This window comes from Mesitornis unicolor, unplaced genomic scaffold (genome assembly GCF_000695765.1).
Source record: "Mesitornis unicolor isolate BGI_N332 unplaced genomic scaffold, ASM69576v1 scaffold14061, whole genome shotgun sequence".
NCBI classification, from domain to species: domain Eukaryota; kingdom Metazoa; phylum Chordata; class Aves; order Mesitornithiformes; family Mesitornithidae; genus Mesitornis; species Mesitornis unicolor.
This window is the reverse complement of record NW_010164563.1, coordinates 16,336-42,647: the sequence shown is the minus strand read 5'-3', so window position 1 is coordinate 42,647 and position 26,312 is coordinate 16,336. Positions and strand designations below refer to the sequence as shown.

General features: G+C 41.1%; 1 protein-coding gene across 1 annotated transcript in view; it reads left to right on the top strand.

Moving 5' to 3' along the window:
• The first annotated feature begins 434 nt into the window (after window positions 1-434).
• SFI1 (Sfi1 homolog, spindle assembly associated (yeast)) overlaps window positions 435-26,312 on the top strand; it is a 27,381-nt gene continuing 1,503 nt past the window's right edge. The window contains exons 1-28 of the mRNA XM_010194362.1: window positions 435-454; window positions 2,490-2,669; window positions 3,748-3,819; window positions 6,198-6,305; window positions 6,602-6,699; window positions 8,245-8,362; window positions 8,619-8,721; window positions 10,147-10,303; window positions 11,041-11,202; window positions 11,625-11,695; window positions 12,784-12,876; window positions 13,246-13,340; window positions 15,121-15,202; window positions 15,865-16,043; window positions 16,287-16,362; window positions 17,144-17,239; window positions 17,629-17,705; window positions 18,327-18,429; window positions 18,922-19,018; window positions 19,710-19,870; window positions 20,288-20,362; window positions 20,594-20,668; window positions 21,039-21,215; window positions 21,969-22,207; window positions 23,093-23,188; window positions 24,377-24,642; window positions 25,345-25,485; window positions 26,211-26,312. The exon at window positions 26,211-26,312 is cut by the window's right edge and continues 46 nt beyond it. Of these exons, the coding sequence (XP_010192664.1) occupies window positions 435-454; window positions 2,490-2,669; window positions 3,748-3,819; window positions 6,198-6,305; window positions 6,602-6,699; window positions 8,245-8,362; window positions 8,619-8,721; window positions 10,147-10,303; window positions 11,041-11,202; window positions 11,625-11,695; window positions 12,784-12,876; window positions 13,246-13,340; window positions 15,121-15,202; window positions 15,865-16,043; window positions 16,287-16,362; window positions 17,144-17,239; window positions 17,629-17,705; window positions 18,327-18,429; window positions 18,922-19,018; window positions 19,710-19,870; window positions 20,288-20,362; window positions 20,594-20,668; window positions 21,039-21,215; window positions 21,969-22,207; window positions 23,093-23,188; window positions 24,377-24,642; window positions 25,345-25,485; window positions 26,211-26,312 (3,319 nt within the window). The remainder of the gene's footprint in view (window positions 455-2,489; window positions 2,670-3,747; window positions 3,820-6,197; window positions 6,306-6,601; window positions 6,700-8,244; window positions 8,363-8,618; window positions 8,722-10,146; window positions 10,304-11,040; window positions 11,203-11,624; window positions 11,696-12,783; window positions 12,877-13,245; window positions 13,341-15,120; window positions 15,203-15,864; window positions 16,044-16,286; window positions 16,363-17,143; window positions 17,240-17,628; window positions 17,706-18,326; window positions 18,430-18,921; window positions 19,019-19,709; window positions 19,871-20,287; window positions 20,363-20,593; window positions 20,669-21,038; window positions 21,216-21,968; window positions 22,208-23,092; window positions 23,189-24,376; window positions 24,643-25,344; window positions 25,486-26,210) is intronic.

The following is a 26,312-nucleotide window of genomic DNA, read 5'->3' as shown; positions in this document are numbered from 1 at the left end:
TTTTGTCACCCTTGATTATTAATTTATTTCTAAATAGGGGAACATAACTTAAGGTCATGTCCTTTTTATAACATTTCTCTAGCACAGCTTTGTTTAGGTAGGTGTAGTTGCTGTCTTAGGATTCAAATGGTTATGATTTTATATTACCAATACATGGTGTCAGCATAGTATTTATTGTTCAGGTCAGCAAGGCCGTGAATGTGCAGACAGGTGCTTTGCATGTTAAACATCTAGAATTGCATTATGAAATTTGTATGCAGGTCAAGTGGGTGGAATTCCTGTCATTGTTAAGATACAGGCTGCATTTAGCATAGATCCACTAGATGGGTTCATCATGAATAACAGGATCTAATTTATGTTTTGTCCAAAGCTAATATAGAACAGTGCAGTGCAGGGAGTGCATTTATTTACTGCAGACTTGAAGCTATAGCAAAATGGAGAAATCCAGAAGCAGGTAAGCAGTAATAAAATGCTGTCTCGTTAAAGACCTAAGCTGTATTTTTTTTTCTAGTTACGACATCTTACGCATTCCATGGGACAGAAGAAAGTTGAGTTATTCTCATATGACAGCGTACTGGTCTCTATAGAACACTATTAACCAGGAGGTGTTCCTCTTGAAAGCAAAACAAAGACCAACAAACAAATGTACCACCCCTGCCCCCAAACCCACCACAGAACACAACTTGCATTATACTAACATTCAAATATAAAAATTATGTTCTTGAAGTTCCTTGCTGGAACGTAAAGTATTTGGATATAGTTGTGGGCCCACAATTTATTGTGTGGTGTTAGTAAGTTCTCTTATTATTTCCCTGCTTTCATTTTTTAACTTTATAAAGGAGAAAGGTTCCTTCCTCAACTCATTTTTTTGTGATTACTTGCCATAAATTCTTATAGACATGGGCTATCATTGCTAAATATGTGTAGCACATGCAGTGTTTCAAATTTAGGAACAATCTGTTAAAAATTACGTATGTTGGAAAATCATTAAGTGTTCACATGCCTTAGACTTTAACACGACACTTTTACATGTTCTGCCTCAGCTTGATTTTTTGTCTGCTTTGTATTACGTAGTCATTGCGTGTGGTCAGACCAGGTTTGCCTTTAGAGCGGATTAGATGGTTTTAGAGGAGTTGGGCCTAATCCATGTGTTCAGGATCTCATGCTGAAAGCTATTTTACATGAATTTAAAAGTGCCTGAAACGTTTTTCTTCAGAAGTGCATACAGCTGCCTTAACTGCATATCTTGACCTGAACAGAATTCTTTTGTCTGCTGGAGCGATGCTACTTCTTTCAGAAAACATTCAAATAATGCTTCATAGAAGAACAGGAATTTCTCTCTCACACTCAAAATATAGATCTTGTTTTAATTCCTTAGCTCTGTTTTAGCTCCTTGCAGCTTGCTGGAACAAGCCAAAAGTACTGCATTTCCTCCTGTGAGTTGTTTTGTGTATGTGTTTTGAATTTTTTTGTTCCTTCTCCCTACAATGATTTGTTGTGACTGAGAGCGATTATTCGGCTGAACTCCTGGAACTTACCAGCAGAGATTGTTCCAGTAACTTTTGTGGCTGCAGCTGTTTTCTAGCTCAGGCCAGGTGATTATTAGGGAGAGGGTTTCAGACTGTCCTCTTCTGTTGCCTGGTATGGAGTTCAAGAATGTGCTGCTTGTTCTAACGTGCACATTTTCAGGGTGGTGGCAGTATTTGTTTTGGGAAAGAAGCTTCAATACAACTGGTTCAGCAAGTTTTGTCTGGATTTTTAAAAATTATTCTTGTTTTCAGAAAATTATTGAGAAAAAATACTTAGAATTCATAAAAACATATATTGTTATTTTTCAGATTAGAACTCCATATGAAACTGTACTGTATGATGGAAAATATGCCTGATTTTGCTTTTTGGTGATGAATATGTAAAAACAGGAAGGGATTTCTAGGTTGGTTTGGTTTGGTTTGGTTTTTTTTTAAAGAGGAAACACAGTCAGTTACAATGTGAGCAAAACTAGGAAAGGGTTTCTTGTAAAGGAATATACATCCAAGTGCATTTCACCTTAAAATGGGAAATTCGCACTTTGATTCCTTAGTCCTCAAGATAATTTTTCAGAAATAGACAGAATACCTTGATATGTTTGAGAATAAAAGGCAGGCACACATGTTCAGATCTTCTGTGTAAAGGCGTACTGCACACACACATGGGAGGGGAAGCGCAAATGCATTTTAGTGCTTTTTCATTTCAACTTCACAGGAGAAAGGAATCGTCTGTGATCTGATTGCACTGAAATGTGTCTTCCTGCTTGTCTGGGGAAAACAGCTTTAAGACTCCAGAAAGAGAGAAATGCCTGATACAGAGACAATACATGTGTTTTAATATTTTGTAGCTGTCAACTTCTACATGTGATTGTGTACCTTTGTTACAGATTAATTTATTGAAATAATCCCACTTCTTTGTAGTTAATGTAGTTTTACACAAAATATTTCTTCCTTCCTTTTAAGTTCAAAATCTCTGAATATGCACGAAATCCGACCACTACCTGGGCATCAAAGGAATGCAGCTGGGCAGTCGGTTGCTCCCCTGTCTGCCAGACATCAATTTCAGGATGGAGGTCGTGACAACCTGGATCAAGTTGGGTATACCTGGCATCAAAGGAGAAGGTTAAAAGAATTCAGCATGAGGTGATTATTACAAAACAATTTTCACTGAATGGAGCAGGGCGATCTGACCTAAAGAAGCCTGGTTTTAGCAGTACAAGTACAGGCTAAGGCAAAGGTTGTTGTTCACAGGCATGCCAGACGGTTCTGAAGATGTCTTGTGGTAGCTTGAAGGCATGCATTGGCACAGTTAGATTTTATTAACTGTTGATTTTCTAATGTAAAATTTTACAATGACTCTTCAACAATATGCTTTGATAGGAGACTGCCAAGTGTAATGATTTAGCATTACCCTCTTCTTGTGTTTCGTGACTTCTTTTGTTTTCTGAAAGGATCTTGACAAAGGTGGGATGGTAAATTTTTAACGATTAAAAGCCTGATATTTGTGGAACAAGTGGAGCTGATGTAGCAACTTGGAATTGCTGGAAGAGGGAGGCCCTGTTCATGTCTGTGTGCTTTAACTGATTGCCTTGTGATGTCTTTGGTTGCTTACTGGGGCTCTCTGTGAGCCAATTAACTCTTAAATCCATTTGAAGATTAAAAAATGGGGTGTAAAAGGTGATAGTAGCACAATCACATTAGTGAGTTGAACTGGTGCTAGCAGCAGCTTGCTGAGAAGCAGAACTGCTGTGGGGGGAGGTAGGAAGAAGGCAGATGTGCTGGTTTCAGGGGTCAACATTAGATTGGCTCGAGTATTCTGGATATAAGTCTGACTCAGCTGGTTGTCTTCAGAGAAACAGTGAAATTATTGCTTCTAACTCACAAAAAGGCTCCCCAGCGAGTCTGCAGCCTGCTCATTACACTGGGTGTCACTGGGTGTAAGTGGGCTGCTTGGAAAATGTTTCGGCTGCCTAGGTTTCCTAAACAAGTATGTCCCAATTCAAGTCTTGCAATGATGCCTGGGCCTGTATTTATGCTTGGTGAATTGTCCTGTTGAAGGTACTAATTTCAGGGTGTAAATGTTACTTATAGGCATTGATCTCTGTAAAACCAGACCCTTAGTTTTATTACTGAAACTAACATAAAAGTTTGTGCTTTTACTGCTGTCTGGGAATTATCAGAGGAGAAGTACAGACACAACTAACCGTTCCTTATATTCCAGATATGTAGCAAGGAAGTTCTTCTATCTGTGGGCAAAAAAGACATTTGGACAAGTTCTCCCTTCCGAAGCCAGGTAGACAAAGTTCCAGCAATCAAGGGTGGGATTCTTTGTGTTATTGTTGTGGGAGTTTTGTTGTGGTTGGGTTGGGTTGTTTTTGGTATGGTTTAGTGCTGTACCACTGGGCTGAGAGATTACGGGCTGCCAAGAAAATATTTGGATGTCTTTTGAGATTATTTCAAGGTTTCTTTGAACACTCTTCTTGCTCCTGCTTTTTGTTTTCAATAGTCACGGTTAAGCTTTACTAACTAAATTAATAGGAATTGTGGTTGTCTTAAGTCGAACTGTACAGGCATATAAATAATGGGGCATGATTGTTTTATCTTCTTTAAATTTAATGTTTTTTCAAAGTTATAACTAGAGAGAGATCTTGAAATTCAGTTCATGTTACTGTTTGCACTGTTCTTAGCATATGTCTATGTATGCTTTGTGTCTGTCTGACTTTGAAGTGCCTGTGGCAGATGATTTGTTTCTGTTGTTAGTGTTCTGTCAGCTACTGAAAACCACCACTTTGATACTCTTCTCTTGTTTTGCTTTAATTTGCACATTCATTCCTGTTTTACCACACCCTTGGGAACTGAAGCAGTTCCCGGTGGAAAGACTTGCATTTGTTACAGTCAGAGTAAGATGAGGCCCTTAGTTATCCAATTCCGTTGTACTGTGTCAAGTATTTTCTGCCTTAGCTGCTAAATGGAAGTTGTCCTGTGAACTTTGCCATTCTTGCTATCCCATGTACTGAATTTGTCCTGCTGCGGCTGTGTGTTAATTCAGGACAATGATTATTTTATTTTATTTAGAAGGATGAGTGGAAATACGTTTTAAAAGGTTCAGCAAGAAACATAAGCAATAATTAAGTGACTTTTTAGATTTTAAAAGTGCCCAGTTCTCCATAGCTTTTATTTGCATTGTTAATGCACCGAGTAAAAAAAATAATAATGTATAGCTCATTTCTTTTTTTCTTTTTCTTTCTTTTCTGCTTGAGTGCTTGGAATGACTTAGCAACTTGGCTTGGGGTAGGTAGCTATGAATTGCACCTTGTGAGAGGGTTCATATGTGTTTGAGGGATCTCTAGGTAGCCCAGGCCTAATCCTGTTGTTGTTACAGACATGACCAGTTTCATGAAGCCGGTGGGATAGTTGTGATCAAAGGTTGTGAGTCTGGGCTTCTGTTCTCTTTGTTTGTTAGCTTGTATGTTTTCATGGGTCCTTCTCTTTTCTTCCTCTCCATCACAAATATAAAGAGATGAGAAGTTTTTTGAAAGTGTTCATACTTCAGTTGAGGAGATTTTCTGGTTCTGAAGCTGCTGCCCTGGTCATCTTGACCACACGCAAAAATGTTTGAGAGACTGTTTAAAAAAGCTGAAGTTATGTGAATAGATTATTTTAAATTAGGTAATCAAAACCCTAATTACCTCATGCAGACTCTCCTGTATTTGAATTTTTAGTTGTTCACAATCCAGTTGAAATGTGGCATCACTTCTTACCTGGTCAGGCGTGTGTCAAACACGCAAAAATGTTTGAGAGACTGTTTAAAAAAGCTGAAGTTATGTGAATAGATTATTTTAAATTAGGTGATCAAAACCCTAATTACTCTCCTATATTTGAATTTTTAGTTGTTCACAATCCAGCTGAAATGTAGCATCACTTCTTACCTCATTAGGTGTGTGTCAATTAAATCTGGGTATAAAAGCAGAGTGTGTTCTACTGAGGTAATAGAGTTTGAAGGAAATATCTGACTTGTGAATCCATTTTGTGCATGGCTTAGCATCCATTGGAAGGAGAAGGTACATGAGCAGATGAACAACTTCAATTTTTGCATAGATGTGCAACTTGCAGAAGGAGTTCTTAAGCCTATTTAAGAGTTCTTTGGGAAGATTTTAAATTTGGAATTACTTAAGATCAGCAGGCTGTTTCCAAGACCACAGTGGAAATATCAAAGCATTATAAAATCTGAAGTAGCTTTTGTGTTTGTTTCTGTACATAAACATATATTGTGTTAAAAGAGCAAAGAACAAAATTAGCAAGGCAAATTCATGTATCATCATCAGCTGTGTTCCTTGCTTGAGTAAAATGCAGAACTGAGAATAAAAGGTGCTAATTGTTTGTAGGTCTAAAGTCAACCCTGATACTTGGCAAGTCATTTAACAACCTCAGTCCTTCCTTCCCTGACTTCGTGAAGTATTCACAGTCAGCAAGCTGAATGCTTCTTCTCATAGTTCATAGTCTTGGAATTAAGTGTCACAGCAGGGTAGCTTTTTTTAAGTGCAGTTAGATGCTGTTAGGCCAATCAGACAAGACTGGCAAAGAGGTAGCATAATCTTCATGAAAACTGATTTGTAGTCAACCTGGAAACCCGTATGAACTTTCCCATGTCCAAATCTTTCAACTGTTCAGATACTTCTATGACCAAAAGATTCTACGGAAAACTTTTGGAGGGTGGAAGAAGTGGTGGACTGTTTGCAGAGAAAGGAAGCTCAGCCTCAGAGCAGCCAGCCATTACAGGTTCGTGAAATGACCTCTTATTATTGTGTGTATATAGCAGTACGAGAAATGTTCCTTGAGTTGTGAAGGAGTTATTGATATCAGTAAGCAAGTAACATTCACAGTACCTCTGGCCATTGCTCTTTTTCCTATTTTTCTTCCTCTCTTTTTTTTTTTTTCCTTTTGGTTGCTGTTGTCTTAGGATGAAGTCAATGTTTCCTACACAAGGTATCTTTAGAGTGCGATTGAGCTTGGAAAAAATTCTGTTTCTAGGCATTAGTAGCTATTTCACTGAATGGCTTTTTTCATTTTTTTAGGCACCATTTACTCCATAATTTGATATTCAAGGCTTGGAGAGCCTACGTATGCCAGCAACACAGAAAGAGGAACAAATATTATGTTGCAGAGTCTCACGGTAAGTGTAGAAGTGATGGTAACTACCTTTTATTTGGGGACATGTTGAGATGGGAATTTCCAAGGGAAATGTTTGCACAGAAACTCTGTCCCTCGTACATGTTTGCACATTGACCTCCCCCACACTTTGGAAGTGTAATGCTTTTGGGTACAGATGGTTGTCTGTCTAAAGCTGGCAGGAGGGTCTGTTTGATGCACTACTGTGTAGCTATATAGTTATTTAGGGTTGCCAGTGAATGAGCTTAAGGGCCTCTCCATCTGCTCTGACTTGTGGTGTTTGTTTTTGGGGGGTGGTTTGATTGGGGTGGGGTTTTTTGTTTTGTTTTTTACTTTGTCACAATATGTGTTCAGATAGATATTTTTATAGAATGTGTTATTGGAATTCTTTATCGACTGTGGCTTTAGAAATTAGATACTAATTCCCTGTGGTATTTACTGCACATATTTTATCTACATTCACTCTTCTCTCCAGCTTGTGCCTTGCAACTGAAAAGAAGCCCAAGCTTTTGAAGTGCCCTTTTCTTGTGTAGATTCTTTGTTCTGCAATGGATTTGTCCTACTGATGAAGTTGCCTAGATTGGTTACAACTTCCTTTGGTTTCAGGGAATATCTGAAGGGGGAGGGTGACCCTCTTCTAAAGATGATTCTGTGGTTTGGTTCTCTGCTAATTTGCAAAATAAGGTATCTGGTCATTTTGCATGTGAATGTAGCCTGAGAATATTATACAGACTGGCACCTATGGGAACAAACTGGTAGTCTATCTAGATTTCCTTTCTTTCTGAGGCCAGAGTAGTTACAGAAGCAGCTGTGTGTTACTTAATCAAAAAGACAGGAAAGGGACCTGCTTTAAGGTAGGTTAATATCTGATTCACTAAATCATAAGGAAATCTTAAAAAAAAAGTGTAAGGTGTTGTGGTTTTTTTAGTGTAAGTGTGAAGCGGCATAAAATCAATAATGTTTTTTCTAATAACTTTGCCCTGATAGTGTCAGTTCTGACAAACCAGACTGTTGTGAGGAGAAAGTGCAGTGCACTGCATAAACGAATTTGTGACACTGCTTCTGTTTTTAGCTGTGTGACCAGCCTGCTAAATAAACTTGACTTGTTTCTGGTTGATTTCTCTGCTTGTAATAGAGAATAACTCTAAAAAAAAGCTACTGATGAACCTGATAAACTTTTTTTTTTTAAAGCGAGCCAAAGAAAATCCAGTAATTCTTACCCAATAAGGTTGTTACGCTGAATATTGTTATACAGTTATATACCCTGTAAGCACTGAAGACAAAGCAATGCCATTGTCTAATAATTCACGCTGCTGTGAACAAGTGGCATGACGCTGTCAGCGTTTCAGAGGTTCTTGTCGTGTGACACCCCCAGCCAGGGTGGCGGGTCGGTGTGTGGCTCTGGTGGCTGTTGTTTCAGGGTTTCCCACGAGGTGTCACTGCCGGTTGAGGGGACTGGAGGTCGGGGACAAATGGAGTTACAGAGTGGTTAAAAAATGCTGGATTCTTGCATGAACTTAAGATGCTGTATTTTTTTTGTTGTGCACAGCAAAGCAGCAAAAATTGCTCAGGAGCTGGCAGTGCTGGCTGGTGTATGTTGATGTTCGAAGGACGAAACGTGGGATGCAGTCTGTGGCACTGGCATTCAGGGAAAGAAGCTGTTTGCGGTAAGAATGGAGTGGAAACAGGCAGAGAGGCACTGACCATAACACCATGGTTTTTACCTGTGTTCTGTTATCTTTTTTTGCTGTGAGTTTGTTCCATCTTGATATTTTTTTTTGGGGGGGGGAAGGGGATATGTTTTTGGATTCTTCTGGTATGTGAATTTAAAAGATTATTCATACCTTCTTCCAGTAAGAGGAGATTTCTTGCACCAAACTTTGAAACCTGTATTTGAACGTGTCTGTAACATTGTTTTGGCAGCATTTGGTGGGCAGTGTGGAGAAAACGGCACTACCAGAACTGCATTGGACATAAAATGAATGTTTTGGCTCTGCAGCATTGGGCCCAAAGCCTGCAATTTCGAGTAAGTACCAGGAATTCCAGTTACTACCATTTCTAGTGTGTAAGTTGCATGCATGTGTCGCTAATATGTTGCAGATTAATAAAAGATAGGCCTTATACTCATTTGCTTTGCAAATTGCAATAGTTATGATGGAAGAACGTATTAGGAGATGATGTAATGGAATGAAGCTGCAGCAGGGGAAGCTCGGATTGGACATTAGGAAGAGGTTCTTCACTGAGAGGATGGTCAGTCACTGGAAGAGACTTCCCAGAGAAGTGGTCACAGCACCAAGCCTGTCAATTCAAGGAGCATCTGGACAGTGCTCTTAGTTATATGGTTTAGTTTTAGGTAATCCTGCAAGGAGCAGGGAGTTGGACTGGATGATCCTTATGGGTCCTTTCCAACGTGAGATATTCTATGATTCTATGAAGAAGGTCAGAATAATTTTTTACCAAAAAAAAAATCTGTACGAGAAATCTAGGCAAATCAAACTTAATCAGTGTCTTACGTTTGCTAGGAAGCAGGCTGGCCAAAGGAACTGGCACTGTCTTAAACAATGCTTGATGACAGTGAAAGTATCAGAGTTCTCTCTACCAGAGAACTAGCCACAAGTAAATAAGGCTTAAAATAAAATGGGTGTGTGAGTTTCTAGCTGTGGCATTTTGAGCAAGGCATGACAGGTAGTTGCATCTGGCTCTCTGGAATGCCAGACTCCACAGAGGTCCAGTCTACTATCCTGTTAGGAGGCAAGGCAGCACCAGTCAGCTCTCGGACAGCACCTTGCCTCTTCATAAGACAACATTTCTTATGTCCTGGTGAATTCCCGTGACTATGTTTAACTCCACTTTCAGGTAAGAAAACACAATCCAGCATTTCATATTATTGAGAGTTTGTCAGCTCCTTCAGTCAATTTTTCATCTTAGCTGAAATGAACAGCGTGATTTTCTTTCTTTCATTGAAACTGTGGGGGTTTTTTTGTCCATTTCATTAAAAACAGTATGGTATTTAAATTGGACTTCGCTGTAAGGTCGCACCATTGCCTGCTTGAGGCCAGTATTCTACTAAGGAGATAAACCTGAGACTTGGGAAACTTTGTATCTTTTGATGTGATTCTCTTTTACATGAAAATTCATGGTCTGAAAGAAAGCCTGTTGTCCAAAAAGTATTGTTTTGGCCTTTTAATGGAAAAAATGGGAAAGTTTCAAGAGAAGGAAAAAAGGTTTGATATTGATATTCTTTGTCTTTGACCTTTTCTATGCTGATGTTCCTTTGACATTTGTTTGTTGTTCCCCACCCCTTGTGGGGAGCAGCCTCATTGCTCATGGCTTTCACGTTGAGATCTTGCATGGAATTTGCCTGTGTGTTCTTCCTCTTCTCTTCTTGGTTCTACTTCCCTAATCTTGCCTGGTTTTTCCCCTCACTGCCTTCCCTTAATTGTTCTGTCAGGCTTGGTTGCAGTGGCGAGAGCTGTATTTATACAGCCAGAATGACAAGCGGAAGGAGACTAGAGCAGTAACTCTCCATCAGCACTGGGAATTGAAGAAATGTATGAAAGCATGGCTGGGATACTCAAACCTCCACAGAGCAAAGAAACGTCAGAATGGTGAGTTAGGACAGAATAAGGCTCAGCTCCATTGCTTAGGGTGCAGTGGTTTTTATTCACCGCCCATCCACCCCACCCGCCCGCTCATGTTCTTGGAGATGCTGCAGTGTTTCTGCTTGCTCAACAGATGATGAAATGCAACTTGGACTGTACACTGTCACAGGCCTGTCTAGCTAAGGTTATATATGAAACTGTCAGGAAGATCACCTGCTTTCTGTGTGATTTGAAAGAACATGCTTTACAGTTCCCTTGACAAAATCTTGCATGTTGTAATTTACATTCTGACTGAGGTATCTGTGAGAAGGATGTATTCAGGACTATTATCAATCAAGTGTGGATTTTAATGATAATCAGAAAACCCCAACTCATAGAGGGCTGGGAAAGATTACTATATCAGTCCTTTTGTTTCTTCCCTGGAAGTCACTGGAATGAGTTCAGACACTTGTGTAAACGCCTGTTGATTTGTGGTAGTGGAAAAAAATCCAGCTTCAATATCTGGGAACTGGTAATAGGAGTGCACTGAAATGTACGCAAGCTTGTGTGTGTTGAACAAGTGATGCAGTGTCTTAACTTCCCCTTCTTAGTCAGTACAGTACGTTACTGCCTCTGTGATCAATAGGAGCAGTATAGTCCATAGCTGAGGGTTACTGTGAATTCTTACCACCATTTTTCAGTGTTGGAGGTTCTGTCACTTCAGTAATGACTTAAGTCACGAGTAATTTGTGTTTATTTTCTAGAGCTGGCCCAGGAGCATCACCGAAGCAGGGTGGTCCGGCAGTGTTTCTCTGATTGGAAGGTGTCATGGGAGTGCAGGAGAAGAATGCATGGTCACCAGAAGGACGTTGAAAAACTAGCAGCAAGGATTGCTTTATGGAGAGTCTTTGCACACTGGAAGCATTGTATCCAACCTGTATTTAGTCCCTAGCAGGACAGGTTAAAAACATTCCTGTGAGGGGAAGATCTGGTTAATAAGCAACAATGTCATGCAGTAGCATGGGTGACAGCGAACATGTTATCATTAGAAAGATGTATGTAAGGCCATACTAACAATTAATACAACTGCTGCAATTGCAGTATGTTAGCCTGTTGACAGCTAAGAGCCTGCAGAAGATAATTTAAGGTTGGGGAGGAATTACTTGCTTGCAGTGAATCAGGAATGTATTGTGGTAAGCCTGCAAGATCTAAAAACATGAGTGTAATCACAACGTGCACAGGTAGCAGTGCTGGAAATTCAAATATTGAAGCAAATTCAGGTGGAGAAGGTTTTATATATCTGAAGATGGATGTTTCTGTGTAGAAGGTAACTTTAACTCGGTGACAGATGTTGTACTGTGTGTAGAGGAGGCTCGGCAGAGTGAGCTGGCTGAAAAACACCACAAGCATCACCTGTTGGTAAGAGCACTGTTATGCATCAGGTGGAAGAGGCTGTGGAGAAAGTTTTACTACTTCTGACTGGCAGTGTGCCTTTGGTGGTATGTGGATGTTAAGTGGGGGATGCACCATTTTCTGCCATGGTGAGTTTGGATCGGGCATCAGGTTTCTAAATTCCAACTGTTCTGGAATCTGCTAGTTGAATCCAAATGGGGAAACTGTGGTGCTCTCCAAAACAGTTATTCTTTGAATTGGAAAACTGGTGAAGTAGCAGATTAATATCGATGGTATTGGGCTACCATGCTCCCTGTCCTTTTCACCATGAGATTGCATTTTCCCTGATTTTTTTCCCTCACCTCTACTGCAAGTGTTTCTGTCTGCTTATACTATTTTGCTACAAGAATTATTTTCTCCCTGTGTAGTAATGCAAACATACATCTTTTCACATGAGTCCAAAGATAGCTTATTGCATATGCAAGGAATTGGGCAAGTGTCCTTGAGGTGAAATCCTTGAGGACTGTCTGAAAGGTGGGCACAAGCAAGGCTCTGGCTTTTTCAGGATTCAGTTATTTTCAAGTGTGGATCAGTACTGATCATCAAAAGAACAGCAATAAACCTGTTTGGATCATAGATTGAAAACGTTAATGACTATAAAAGCACTTTAAGGCAGGATGGTCTCGTGAGGCTATTGACCATGTTCATCCTTGAATCAAGGTATTGTGGGATTGTAGACCAAAACACCTTGTGCAGAAGAGACCTAAAAGGGAAGTGGATCTCTACGATTTTTGACAAGGAGCAAGTTATGAATCTTGAACTGAAGAGGAGATAGATTGTGAAAGGACTTGAGTAGTGGTGTTGATAGCTGAATAAGGAGTTAGAAATGCCTCAATACAACCCTGGGAAAGTGGAAGGGAATTTTAGTTTAGCTGGAGAAGTGACAATTTGTGAGGAGAAATTGATGCATAGCTTTGATGACAAGATCATAAACCTTAGCTGTTGCAAGGGTAGTATCAAACATAGATTGTCCTTAAGGAGCAGCCAGTTCTAACCTTATCTGTGCTTGCTGATTTGGATTACGTTAAAGTTGTGTACATTTCTTGTTATTACAGAAACTTGGGTTTAAGGGTCTTTGGCAGAATGTAATGAACACTCATCTTCAGCAAGTGAGAAAAAATCTGTCGTACCGCCAGCATCAAGTTGCAGTGAGTTTGACTTTTTTTTGGTTCTTGTGTCAGTTTTCCTTGAGCTGTTCTGTTGGCTTCCACTTTCACCTACAACTTTTTTATTAAATTAGTGGCTTTGTTCCTAAATACTAATAGCCACAGGAAATCTCCCATGTAAGTCAACTGTCAGTCTTAAACGTGTTATTCTAGTTTTATATTTTCCTGTCTTTAATGGTGCTTTTACCAGAAAAATTCATAGCAGGTTATAAAACAAGTTTGGTATATGAAGCAGCACAGCATGCTTCAATGATTGCCTCCTGCATGCAGTAGGACATTGAATAATTTCTTTCTTCATATTCTTCTCCCTCAATATCTCTGTTTTCTCATGTCTTTGTTGTTTTCTTTCAGATGCTGCAGAAGTTCTGGAACCGTTGGAAGTCCCGTTTGGAAGAGGAGGAAGAAGAGCAGCAGGCCTTAATGTCAGTGGCTCATACCCGTTACAGGTATGCAGAGAAATATTAACATATATTTGTACAAAAGTGGGGTTTGAGGGCCTTTATTTCTCTTATAGAATATGGTAATAGCTTTGGGAGCATGACCATCCTGGTGCCAATTGTCCTTTCATTTTCTATGGATAGTGGACGATTCACATTTCCTACAGAACCTATTTGTGACTCTCCCAAAGAGCAAGCCAGTATCCAAAGCACAACAGACTTTCTGCAGCTTGCTTTTCAGCTGTGAAGCCAGGCTTCTGATAACAGAAAGATATCAATTTAGAACACAGAGTGTGACCATCCTCCACTTGTAATAAGCTGTAATGGCTACCTACTAAAAATTATCTGCTAAGAATCTGAAATATCTTTGAGGCCTCTTTAGACTAGAGAAGAGCTGGGACTTGCTGGCAGTCTAATTAGTACGCCCATGTGACTGAGTTGTGGAAATAACTGATGTAGTTTGAACTGGTGCCATTTCCGCTAGGCTGCAGCTCAGACTTCTGGACTAGGATGCTTCCACCATATGCTTGTTTTGTGAGAGAGATGTTTAGTGCTCAGTCACAAATATTTATTAGTTACTGTTTTTGGATACTATTTGATAATGATTCTTTTGCATTCCTGGGGAGGAGACAGACTAACAAGTAATTATCATCTTCATCTAGAGAGAAAGAAGCTTTGATACTGGGGGCAACTAACCTGACATTGTTCATAAAAGAAGGCTTTGGTAGAATTCCATCAGTGTTGAGATCAGACTATGCTGCATTTTATTATTTGTTCTTATAACTTCTTTCCCTCTACTCTGCCCTGGTGAGACCGCATCTGGAATATTGTGTCCAGTTCTGGGCCCCTCAGTTCAAGAAGGACAGGAACTGCTGGAGAGAGTCCAGCGTAGGGCTACAAAGATGATCAAGGGAGTGGAGCATCTCCCTTATGAGGAACGGCTGAGGGAGCTGAGTCTCTTTAGTTTGCAGAAGAGAAGACTGAAGGGTGACCTCATTCATGTTTATAAATATTTAAAGGGTGAGTGTCATGAGGATGGAGCCAGGCTCTTCTCGGTGACAAACAATGATAGGACAAGGGGTAACGGACACAAACTGGAACACAGGAGGTTCCACTGAAATTTGAGAAGAAACTTCTTCTCAGTGAGGGTGACAGAGCACTGGCCCAGGCTGCCCAGAGAGGTTGTGGAGTCTCCTTCTCTGCAGACATTCAAAACCCGCCTGGACGCCTTCCTGTGTAACCTCATCTGGGTGCTCCTGCTCCGGCAGGGGGATTGGACTGGATGAGCTTTGGAGGTCCCTTCCAATCCCTAACGTTCTGTTCTGTGTGGTTTCAAGTCCTATTACAATGTTTGTTTGGGGTTTTTTGGTTTTTTTAATTAAAAAAGTAGACTAGGATTTTCAAAATGTTTCCAGTGAGGAAGTAGTGGACAATATTTACAGTGGAGAAGAAATAAATTTTTATTATATTTTTTTTTCTTTGTGTGTGATTATAAATAAAATTAATTGGTCAGAAGTCAGAACAGTCTTTTGAATGACCTGCATAAAAGCAGGGAGTTCCAGTAACTGAAGAAAATTCATTAATCTTGTCTCATGTATTCTGGGTAAGATTTTAGGGGTCAAATTGTCTGTTTTTTAAACCAGAATGTAACAAGGACATATAGCTGCCTGATTTCCAAAGGAAGCTTGCATGATTTGAAAAATCAAGTAACAATTTAATTTATAGATGGGTTGATCTTTGGATGTCTGGAATTCTCTCCTCTGCTGACATTCTCCCTTTTTGCATGCAGGAGGGTGTTGATGAGACAGATGTTTGACACGTGGTTGCTGAAGGCCCGCAAGCAGCAAGAATACCGAATGGCAGAGAAGAGGGTAAATGTAACTCTTTTACTTAGCCTTGCTTAGGAAATAGAGGGGATGATTTCTGAGTCGTTGTCTGTGACCATCAGTTAGCATGAGATGGACTTGGGTGTTGTAAATTCCCTTTTCCCTGGTGGGAGATCAAGTCAGAAGAGACAGATTACAATCAATATTTACTAATTACCTTTTTAAAATTAAGCTGCTATTAGAGGATAAGTATATAATCTTGTAATTTTTATATACTGCAGCCACTGCCACCTTTTGCATGGTCTGAGTTACACAACTCGTAGTTGATGGTAGCATGTGTGGGTGGCCTTGTGCAGATAGGACTGAGTCCTGGTGTTCTGAGATTATCAGTTCTTGCAAATTGGACAGAACTGGTTTCTAGAGCTTATCGGTTCTTGGGAGTCTTTCACGTGCTACTTATCAATTTGTGTTTCTCCTCTTTTTGCCCTGCTGTTTTCTGGTAACAATTTCTCCATCCACATGCATGTAGAGAGCTGGAGAACATGTTCACATAAACTTTCAGCAAAGGGGCTTCCACGTGTCCATTGCTGTTCAATGTGAAAACTGAACATTGGGGAGCGTTGTGTTTGTCACCTTTAAGGAACCGTCTTCTGTTATTTGTAACTGGCCTGTGTCATGAATTCATTGCCACCTTCTTCCCATTATAGGCTGTGCGTCATTTTGAAAGGCAGCTATTGCGTTCTTTCTGGTGCTTCTGGTGTAGAAAAAGAGCTGCGCGTTTGGAGGAGCGAGAGGGCTTGGTTTGTGCAAGAGTTCACTACAGTAACCTGCTGCTGATAAAGGCTTTTTGTCTGTGGAAGCAAAATACTCAGGAGAGAAAAACAGAGTAAGAAGTTTTTTTAAAAGGGAGAATTATTTGTGTAGGCCCTGTGGTATCCTACTTTTGACAAGGCAGCATTTAATTTGTCATGACTCTGACTCCTTATTTGTGCTTTAGAATTTGCTGGTTTGTCTTTCACTTGGTAAATGACTTACTGAAAACAGCAAGTGTGGACTCATGCCTGTGCTACAGGGGCTCAGTAATGTGGATTGCATTGTAGGAGAAATAACTGAATTATTTTTCCTGTAGGAGGCTCAAGGAGGAGCAAGCCTTAAAATTTCACTATTCAAAGTGTCTGCAGCAGTCTTGGAACAAGTGGAGAGAGGTGAGAGAGTTAACAGATAGGGAAGAGCTTGAATCCTTTTTGTTATGTTCAATTGCTTGTATCCATATGTCTAGAAATTAAATTATTTTAAATACTAATCATTCCTAAGCTCTCCTCCCATTCCAGGTGAATAAAACCAGTTCAGTGTGGGCAGAACAGGGAGGGGAGGGAGTTCTTTGACTACTTGTTCACTTATCTATGTGCAGTGAGAAAGGGTCTATAGTTTAGGAGATTTATCTGGGAATGTAACCAGCGTTAGTGTGATGAAATTGTCTCTAGCTGGTACTGTGTATGTCCTTCTCAAAACTTAAGTTAGAAGTGTGCAGTAAGGCCGTGGTGTATGGTCTGTAGTTGTGTACAGGTCATAGCAGGCCCTGTTAGATGGCATTTCTCTTTCCTGCTGGGCCTTTTCCTTAGCATGATGTGATGTACTGAGTGTGTCTTGCAGCACATCTCAAGAATCTATGAGAAATTTTAGAGTTGACACTAGTCTGTTGGTCCAGAACTGTTAACTTGGGTGAATTGCATCAGTCTTCAAGAGTATTCCTAAAAAGCAGGGGGAAAAAGAAGCCTCAACTAGGCCTTTTATAGGAACAGCGTAGTGCAGCACCAGTTTGAGTGAGAACCTGTTATAGCAAGATAAAGGATTGATGTTTCCCCAGAGCCTGGAAATGGTCCTTTTCTCTCTGCTTTCTACCGTTGCCTCTTCTCCCTCCATCACGTGTACATATCTTTTCTTCTTTGTTTTTTTTTCTCTCTCACCTCACCTTGCTCCTTGCAGTATGTGGGACATAAGGGTGAGAAATGGAAGAAGTTAGTGCGAGCAGACATGCACTATCGGCACGCATTACTGGGCAAGACCCTGGCAGCCTGGAAGGTAGGAGGGAATGTCCTTTTCTTTGTGGGACTTGTCTGTGCCTGCGTCAGTGTTTCCACGAGAGCTGCCATGCTGTTTCACTGTAGGCACTTAAACACCAAGTGTGCAAGCTAGAATGGAGACTATTGTAGATAGGGTTGTATGAGCTCCAGGATTGCCTTTTGGAGCAAAAAAGCCCTGTGTAATCTTGTGGCTTTGGTGGAGGATCTATAATTGCTAGCATTAACCAGCGTGCGATGACTGTTTATCTTGGAAAAACATTTCAGTGGCTGTAACCTCATTTTTTTCCTCTGTACTCTACTGCTGCTACTGAGAATTTCCAGATGTTTTCTCTCCTCAGAAATGTTGGCAGTTGAGGGAAATTTTATGTCTCATTGCTTTTCTTGCAGAGTTACCAACATAACATACAGTGCATCCTATACCAAGTGGCTGCAAAGGAGAAACAGCGCACTAGCCTACTGCTGCGGTGAGCCTATGTTTCCTTGTGCAGCATGAGAGGAAAGTGACTGTTCTGCAGTGTTCATTGTTGGAAATTTATTTTGCTGTGCATTGCTATTTCCATGCAGTGCATCTGGCTCAAAGAAGTCAGCCCCTTCCTGGTTTGCCATCTGTTTGCTTTAACTTTTTTTTAAATCTGGGTTTAGTCACATGAGAGTCAGGAGACAGCAAACTGCCATTCCCTGTAGTGCATGGTTTCTGGCTGCTATGATATTACAGCAGCCTGGAAGATGTGAAGGCTGTTTTCCATTATAGCAAGGAGAGCAGTTAAAGATGATATCATTTTGTATTGGTTGTAGCTGCTTTAGTTTTAACTGCTTCATTTGTTTTAATGCTGTACAACTTGACTCACTTTGCAGAGCCTGATTAACTCATCCTAAGATGCTAGATTTAAGCCTGTGTTCTCTTTTCTGCACTGCCCTCTTTTCAGCAGAGACCTGAAGGGTCAGAAGTTGATTTGCAAGACTAAGTTTATAGAGGCAGCTGCTTTTGGTTCCCCTGCAAGGGGGAAGGTACCAAATAAACAAGTGAGAATCATTCTTAATAGTTTTTGTTTGTTTTCTAATTTTTTAATGTATTTTGCCTTCAGACAGTTGCTGTGTACGTGGAGAGAAAATGTGCTTGCTCTTACATATGAGGCTAAGGCAACTGCTTGGGCAGATGAGCACTACAGGACAGCAATTCTGTCAAAGGTAAGGCAGCAGAAACTAAGGTCTATGTACAGATGCTAGTTCAGGCAGAGGTCAAGTAATACGATTAAAAGGACCAAAAACTTCATCAAAGAGGCTCTACTAGGAAAAGTCTGAAAAGTGGGAGTTGCTTCTTAGTTTTACAGGCATCTCTGAAACTCTTGTCTGTGAGTTCATGGTTTCTCCTCTTCTGTTCTTTCTTCCCATGTGCTGGGAGGAAGGGAAAACCAGTAGTATGATGCAGCATGGTAGTATTATCTAGGGGCGGGGGGGTAGAGGGATGGAAGGAAAAGATGAATGCCTTGAAAAATGCCAGGGAGACCTTCTGAAATAGTGCTCTGTTTGTAGGAAATTTGCACTGTCTTGCTGAGCCTTATCTGAAAAATGAGATGGAAATGGTTATGGTGCCATCAAAGCGGGGTATATGTCTTCTCTTCCTCAAGAACATTGCAATGTCAGTCTGTGTTCTCTCTCTTGTTTGCATTATATATTTAGGTGTTGCTACAGTGGAGATACGCTGCCTCACTACAAGTGTTGTGCCGTCAGCAGAAGGCGACAGCTGTGATGGAGGCCAGAAAGCATTTGGATATAGGTGATCTGATGGGAATATCAAAGTCTCAAAAGACTTCATTATCTGTGTATGATCCTTAGAAAGATATGGCTTAGGAGAGCAGTCTTTTGTGTCATCTGTACAGATGAAATGACTGGATGGTCTGTTAAGCCTACAAAGAATATCCCCATAGAATGGAGAATGATTAGGGCCTCCAGTGATCTGTTGAAGGCTTCTTCGGTGACTCTATTGGTTCCTTGTCTATAATAGAGGATGGTAACACTTTCTTTCTCAAAGGAATTTTCCATTACTAATTTTGAGAAGCTTAGACCTCTCTGTTTTGAGGGCAGTGCAAGTAATCTTATCAATTACTGCTTCAATCTTTCTCTAGTAATCAATACAGAAAGGCCCTCAAACTCTGGAAGCATTTTTGTGGCACCAGCTATGTTCTTGGCATGAGGACCCTGAAGCACAGAGAGCAAATAATTTCCTAAATATGACAAAGAATGTCAATGGCAGCAGGGAAGACTTGCAAGTCACAGCTCACTGTCCATTACCTGGAGTGTTTCACAATCCTTCCTAGTGCTGAGTACTGTCCCTGTTGAGAGTTGTCAGTGTTAAGTATTGTAAGTAATAATAAGTATTCAGCCTGGAAGAGCAGCTGATCACTTGATACTCTCTGAAATGAATAGTCTCCTCTTGGTACATTAGTTAATTTATCTTCTCCTAACAGTGCGCTTACAGACCCTGTTTCTTCACTGGAAGGAATTAACTAGGGATTCTCTGATGCTGAGGGCTCAGCAGCACAGGGCAGTACAGCACCACCAGCAGCACCTGCTCCAGAAGTACCTCATGAAATGGAAAAAATATCATCAGCAGTGCCTTGGGAAAATGGTGAGAAGGATCTGCAACCTCCTGAGCCAGTGACCCAGGGTGGGAAGTCAGTGTGTGCCCTGGTGAAGGGAATGATAGCCTTGGCTGAGGAGGAGCATGGCAGCCTTGTGCATTGAGGAGTAGGGAACATGCCTGTGTCTTGCCTGAAAAAGCTTTGGTAGAACTAATAGAACTTAACAGGAGATGGCAAGCTGGGCTTGCCATGCGTGGGATCATTTACTGTTAATGAAACCCTTGCTGGGCTCATAGATGTTTGCAAACGGGGTTACACTGTAGGACACTTGGATGTTGAGGGTGGTCTCAACAGAACAAAAGGAGTGCAATAAAGGCTGTTTGGTACCTGTTTAGTTCTAGCAGCATTTTGCTCAGGTGAGTGAGGTTTGTCTGCAAGTGACTCACTGTTTTGGTGCCTTACAGCTACTACAGAGATGGGGAAATCAGCTAAGGTCTCATAGACTTTGCTCTGCTTCCTTCTCTTGCTGGAAGACACGGGTAAGGAATTATATCCCCTGGGTAGGTATCTTACACCTTCTTCTTCTTCATATTCCATTTACACATAAGGACCAAAAAAGTTTATTTAAACATTTTGCCGTATAGTGGGTGAACTGAGTAGGTTATTGGCTCCACCAGCACTTCTGGTTTGGTTGATGCTCTGGATAGTGTTTCTGGTGTGGGACATGAAAAATCCTAACCTGGTTGCTGTGCAATTTCTTTCCCTGATAGCTGTTGCAGCAGCAATGGGAAAAGCAGAAGACAGTGCAAGCATTGTGGCACTGGTCCCTTTCACTGCAGAGGAAGGTAAGGCTGTGTGGGGGTCAGGAGCAGACAAGTGTATTTGCAGATGTGCAGATCATGTGCAGGCAGCACTGTAATCAGCAGAGTGCACATTGAATATCTGTTTCCTTTCATCTTTGGGGTGCTGGATGTTATTTTAGGATGCTGGAAAAATGCTCTTAAATCCTCTTATCAGATAAAAAAATTTACACGTTTTTCTCCATCCAGCCTCAGCTGACTTAAATCCCTGTCCCTTTGTCCTTGTGGTAGTGTCCTGCTGTAGCTCTGCCTATTGCTATCCAGTAGAAGGGAAAGTGACCCTGTCTGCAAGGGGAGTCTGTGGCCCAGAGTCTGCCTTTGTAATGCTCTTAGCTGTGTGCTGTTCATGTTGTAGGTATTTGATGCTTGGCTTAGGTTTGCCAAAGCCCAAGAGCAGAAGAAAGATCGCACTGAAAAAGCCACAGGAGTTTATCGCACTGCTGTTCTGAGAGAGGGTGTTACCCAGGTCTTGAGATACACCACTGGCATGCAGCAGCTGGGGGGACAGCTCCAAGCCCAGCACCAGTTGAAGGTGAAAGAGCCAAGTGATTGCTCAGATACATTCAAGACTGGTCTGCTCTGATCTACTCTGTGTGTGTGTGTGTTTGTGCGTATCTATGTATCTTGGAGCCCTACATCTCGGCTCTTGTTTGGATCTGACATATGCTTTTGCCAGTAGTTCAAAGCAAAACACCCTGTCTTTTAATTCAGCTGAGACTAGAGCACTTCAGACTTGTGTTGCTAATTGGGAACTTTTCTTCATGAAGCTATTTCAAAACTGGCCAGTTCCTACTGTGAACAACATAGCTGGATGAAACCTTTGCCTGTGGGTAGGCTCCAAATTCTGTGTTAGAATGAAGAATTAGAGGCTGTATCTAATCCTGTCTTAGCTTTGTCATTACTTATATCTTTAACTATGGGCTAGTGTCACTTCTGCCTTTAAGAATCAGCCCAACCCTTTGTGTGGAAAGGAAGATAGGAATGCCTGTATCGATTGCTCTTCTGCTGCTCCTGGGCAGCTTTTCCCAGCTCTTTTTCAGGTTTTCAAGACACTAGTTGTTTTGTTTGCTAATTTGCAGCTGGCTTTATTGCAGAAGTACTCAGCTAATTCTCTTTTTACCCAAATGTTACCACAGTGGACCTGCTAATTTTGCTTGGAGAGCTGGTATGGCTGTGAGGTCATCAGAAATCTCAGTTCCTTTCTGCGGTGGCATTCTCTCTGGGTGGCGTGCTGTTGCTTCCTACTCTCAGCCAACAAATGCTCTACTATTCTTTGTGTTGGCAGGCAGCCCACAACCTTCACCAGTCAGTGTATCGTTGTGCCATGCTGTGGAAACAGAAGGCTCTCTCCAAATTAAATAAGCCTTGTTCTTTTCTGCCACCTCTGAAGAAGCAAGTGACATTTAAAATGCCTGCAGTTAGCCCTGAGACAAGAGGCCGTTCAGCAGAGGAAGGGGCATGGCCTTCAAAATGCAGACATCTACCAGTTCACCTTGCTGGTGAAGACTCCATTCTCAGTGATCTGTGAGTGTAAAGCTCTAGTCCCTTTTGAGTTTCTCTAGAATATATGTGGGTTTGCATCTATGTACTCTGTCTGTTTCTCTCATTTTTGTGTTTCCAAGTTTTCGCACTGATGACTGTCAGTTCCCTGCAGCTTCCCTAACTCTCTCTCTGACCCTGCATCATGCAGCTGGCATTGCAGAGTTGTACAAGAGCTACTGCATAATGCTTTTATTAGTCCACAAATAATGAAAGAATTTGTGACTTTACATTTACATCTCAGCAATGGGTAGAATCAACTCGGCTACATACTTTCCACTATGTATTTCTCAGTATACAACTATGAGTTCATGGAGCACTGGTCATTTATCATAGCAGCAGTCACAAAGAGCATTTGAAAGATTTATGTGGTGGGTCTTTGGCTGTCATGAGAGCTTATCTTGCCCAAGTGACTTAGTTGTCACTGAAGCTCTTCTTTTTTTCTCACTGAAGTTCTATATAGAGTCTGATGAAATAAACACCAAGATCCTGGCAGTGTAGAAACTGAACTTTCTTCTTGCCCCTTTCTTCCCTCTGGGAAAGCTACTCCTTAAAAAATTCTTGCTGGCCATGGGGCAATTGCAAGGAATAATCTACCATGGAGCTTCTCAGTCCAGGACAGAAGCCTTACAGGGAAATAAGGTGATAGCTTCACATTTCTTTAAGCTAGCATATGCTGCCAAAAGTAGTTCTGCCTTGTTCAGTTCTGTCCCTCCCACCACTCCTCACATTGGCACAATTGAGTGAACCAGATTGTTACGTTAATAGAGGCTGAAATTTAATCTTTACAAAGTATTATTGCATGCAAGGGGAATGTTGCAGAGCAGGGATGAATGATGGGACATTACTGGTTCTGTTTGTTCGTTTCAGAAATGGTATTCGACGAGCAAGGTTGCCACCACAGAGGGCCGACTTCCTGCTGGAACCTCTAGAAAGCAAGGAACTGCTGGGACCTTCTTTGACTAGGTAGAAAATCTGGTTTTAAAAGAAAAGAAAAAGATGGTGACTGACAGTGGGTCTTAGGCTATGCTTATCCCCTCAAATTCCCTTACCTTTATCATACAGAACATTCAGTAATTATGGGACTGTACGTCACTCTATACTATCAAAAGACCATGACGACCTTAAAAACTTCAGGATTTTGTATGAAGCAGACAAGAATAATGGAACTTTCAGGTTAATTAAATAGCAACTGAGGCCTTTGTTTCATCAGGGAGAGATTTTGAGAGAAAGACAAGGCACATCACTTATTTCCAAAATTAATGGGCTTAGTAAATAAAGCTTCCTTTTCTGTCAGTCTTGCCACATAAACTCAGAAGATTGACTTGTGCAGGCTGCTTTTTGGCTCATAGATCATATTTTCTCCACAACAGGTTTGGGTCTGGATTTAACTAATCTACTGGGGAATCATTAATGATTCTGGTTATGCAGAGCCAGAACTCAATATTTCTCTGTCTTTGCTGAATCAACTTTGCTGCTCTAAAAGGAGATTTTTTTTTTTTAATTTTTATTTTCACTTTCCCCACAAGGTCTGTGCTGCAGAAATTGTTCCAATGAGCAATGGTTTCACCGTCTTGAGTGTTCTGTGCTTGTTCTAGTTATGGTATCACTTCTTAGCCCTGAAAGTGAGGGAGCTGAAACTGCTCTTGCTTTAGAAGCTGAAATTTTGTATAAGCAGATGTTTTAGACTGAACCTTTTGTTTCTGAAACTGTTCTGTATTAAGCTTTAGAGAAGGGAAAGATCTATCATCTTCCTGTCAAAACCTATCTGAGATTGCTGCTTCTGCTCCCTCTGCTTTTTCTCATCCCCACACCAAGATAAGGCAGGATTTTGTAATGGATTGAATTCACAGTTCTAAATAGTTTCAGCCTAGATTAATGTGGAAGATTTGGAACATGGCAAGTAGGAGTAATGGAAACCTTTAAAGCTTTGCTGCTTTTTGGTTTTTGCTTTAAAAAAAAACAAACAACCCCAAACCAAAACAAACTGTTAAGGTGTTTTAATCTTTTTAATATTTTTTTTAATTGGGGTTTCCCTTGCATAGTAAAGCAGCTAACTGGAAATAACAAGATTCTCCCTTTGTTTTGCACTGACTGCAAAGGACAAGGCCAACAGGTTGCAGTATACAGAAGTGTCATCCTTCTTCCTTTCAGATCAGAGGTACCCTTTCAGCAAACAACTCTGAACAAATGTTCTGTACAGACTGGGAATTTAATGCGAACACCTCAGATGGAAGAAAGTACCTGTACACGTCTGTCTCAGATGGGCAACACCGCTCATTGCTGTCCATCTCGCACACATGCTGCTCTCCCATCTGTACCACTGTGGACACGTGATGTGCGCCGTGCTGTTCAGAGGCCAGAGCTATGGTCTCCTTCATCTTTCATGCCTCAAATGAAAGCTGGAGCAGAAACAGTGAGTGTATTGCTAAAGGAAAAGCTAGTGTGCTCACTGGGCTACTGTCAACACGCATGCTGCTTACTGCTGGTTTCTCCTGTGTCTCCTCTGGATTGCCCATCTGGTTGTTGAGCTGTTCTTTCCTTGTTCTAGCTGTCATCTTAAAAGCTTGCCAGACTAACTGGCTGTGAATGCCCAAAAACTGTTCACCCTACTCTGAAGCAATATTTCACTAGCTGACGAATCCACGTGTGTGTTGTACTGTAATTCATGCCTTTTTTCCTGGTCTTTTGTACTTTCTAGCAGGATGCTTTTCCTAGCCATTGACCTGAGAGTGCTGCTCCTTCGCAGAGTTCAGAGCAGTTACAGTTTGCCAATCGGATTACAGGGATGTAAGAGTAACTCAGTTTAGTAGCAGTGGGTATGGTCGAGAGTCTCAAAAATGGAAATTCACTTCACCTGCAAGTAGGTGCTTGCATTTGAAACTCCTCTGTTCCACACAGAATGGGAGGTGTTAATCTTGATGAAATATCTCCATACTAGGAATGAAGGAGCCTCTTTCTTAAGTTGTGCTTCTGTGGCATTTTATGAGAAGGGGTCAGTGACTACAGGGGATGTCTGACTGGGAGTAGGGCTTAGTAGGTCAGGTACATCCTACTTGTAGGGCTTACTCTAGAAAACCCTTTGAGGAAAAAAAACAGAGTAATTCTGACCATTTAGAGAGGAGGTCAGCCTGTGAGTGGTCACAAAGGAGCTCGTTCCCAAGACTCTCAACAGGACTTCATGGAGAAGTTGCGACCAAACTTGCAGCCATGTTTGCTGTCACCTGAAGACTTCAGGGGAAGATGGAGTCACCAAACTGCAGGTAGGTCCTCAGATCTAAACTGTGACAGTTGTGTGTCCTCCTCTAATACATGCAAGACTGCAGGTCAACCCCACAAAATGTAAGGGAGACAAGGCAGTCTTCTACCAGGAGATGAAGAGTATCAATCATTCCTTTTTGGGATGGCAATGCAATTTTATGGATGGGAACTACTGGGGGGTCAGCTTCTTTTAGCAAGAATGTGCTCAAGTGCTGGGACATCTGTGTATGCAAGGCTGAATGTACAGCAGAACTTCCTTCAGGAAGGAAGAATTCGCCCAGTAAAGGTCTCTGAGTTTTCCCCAAGAAGTTACTTGGTTGTAAAGGGATGGATGGTGTCTAAACACCTCTCAATATGGTGTTTTTAATGACATAAAGCATGAAATTCGTGTTCCATGGGACTAGACTTACTGTTTGCTTCTAGAGTGGATATAAAACACTAAATCATTAATAGGCCAAAATAGCATTTGTAGTACTAAACCATTCACTAGCACATTTTTTACCCTTTTTATTTTTTTTTGGCATGTTTAAATGGAGTCTTAAGAGCTTGTAGTGCTGCCAGGACTCCTGCCCTCTCACTGTACCTGATCTTTTATCACAGGGTGATAAAACATGAAAAGAACTTGGGAGAGTTTCATGTTTCCTGTCTGCTAATCTGACTTTCCTTCGTAAGAAACAGCCTAAGTCCACTCTGCTTCCATTGCTTATGCCTTGTATCATCCATTCAGCTGAAGGGGAGGAAAGGGAGCACAGTTCCAGAGAAGAAATGGTGTTACACAGAAAGCTGGAAGTGGAACTCCAACACATCCAACAGCAGATGCAGTACTACT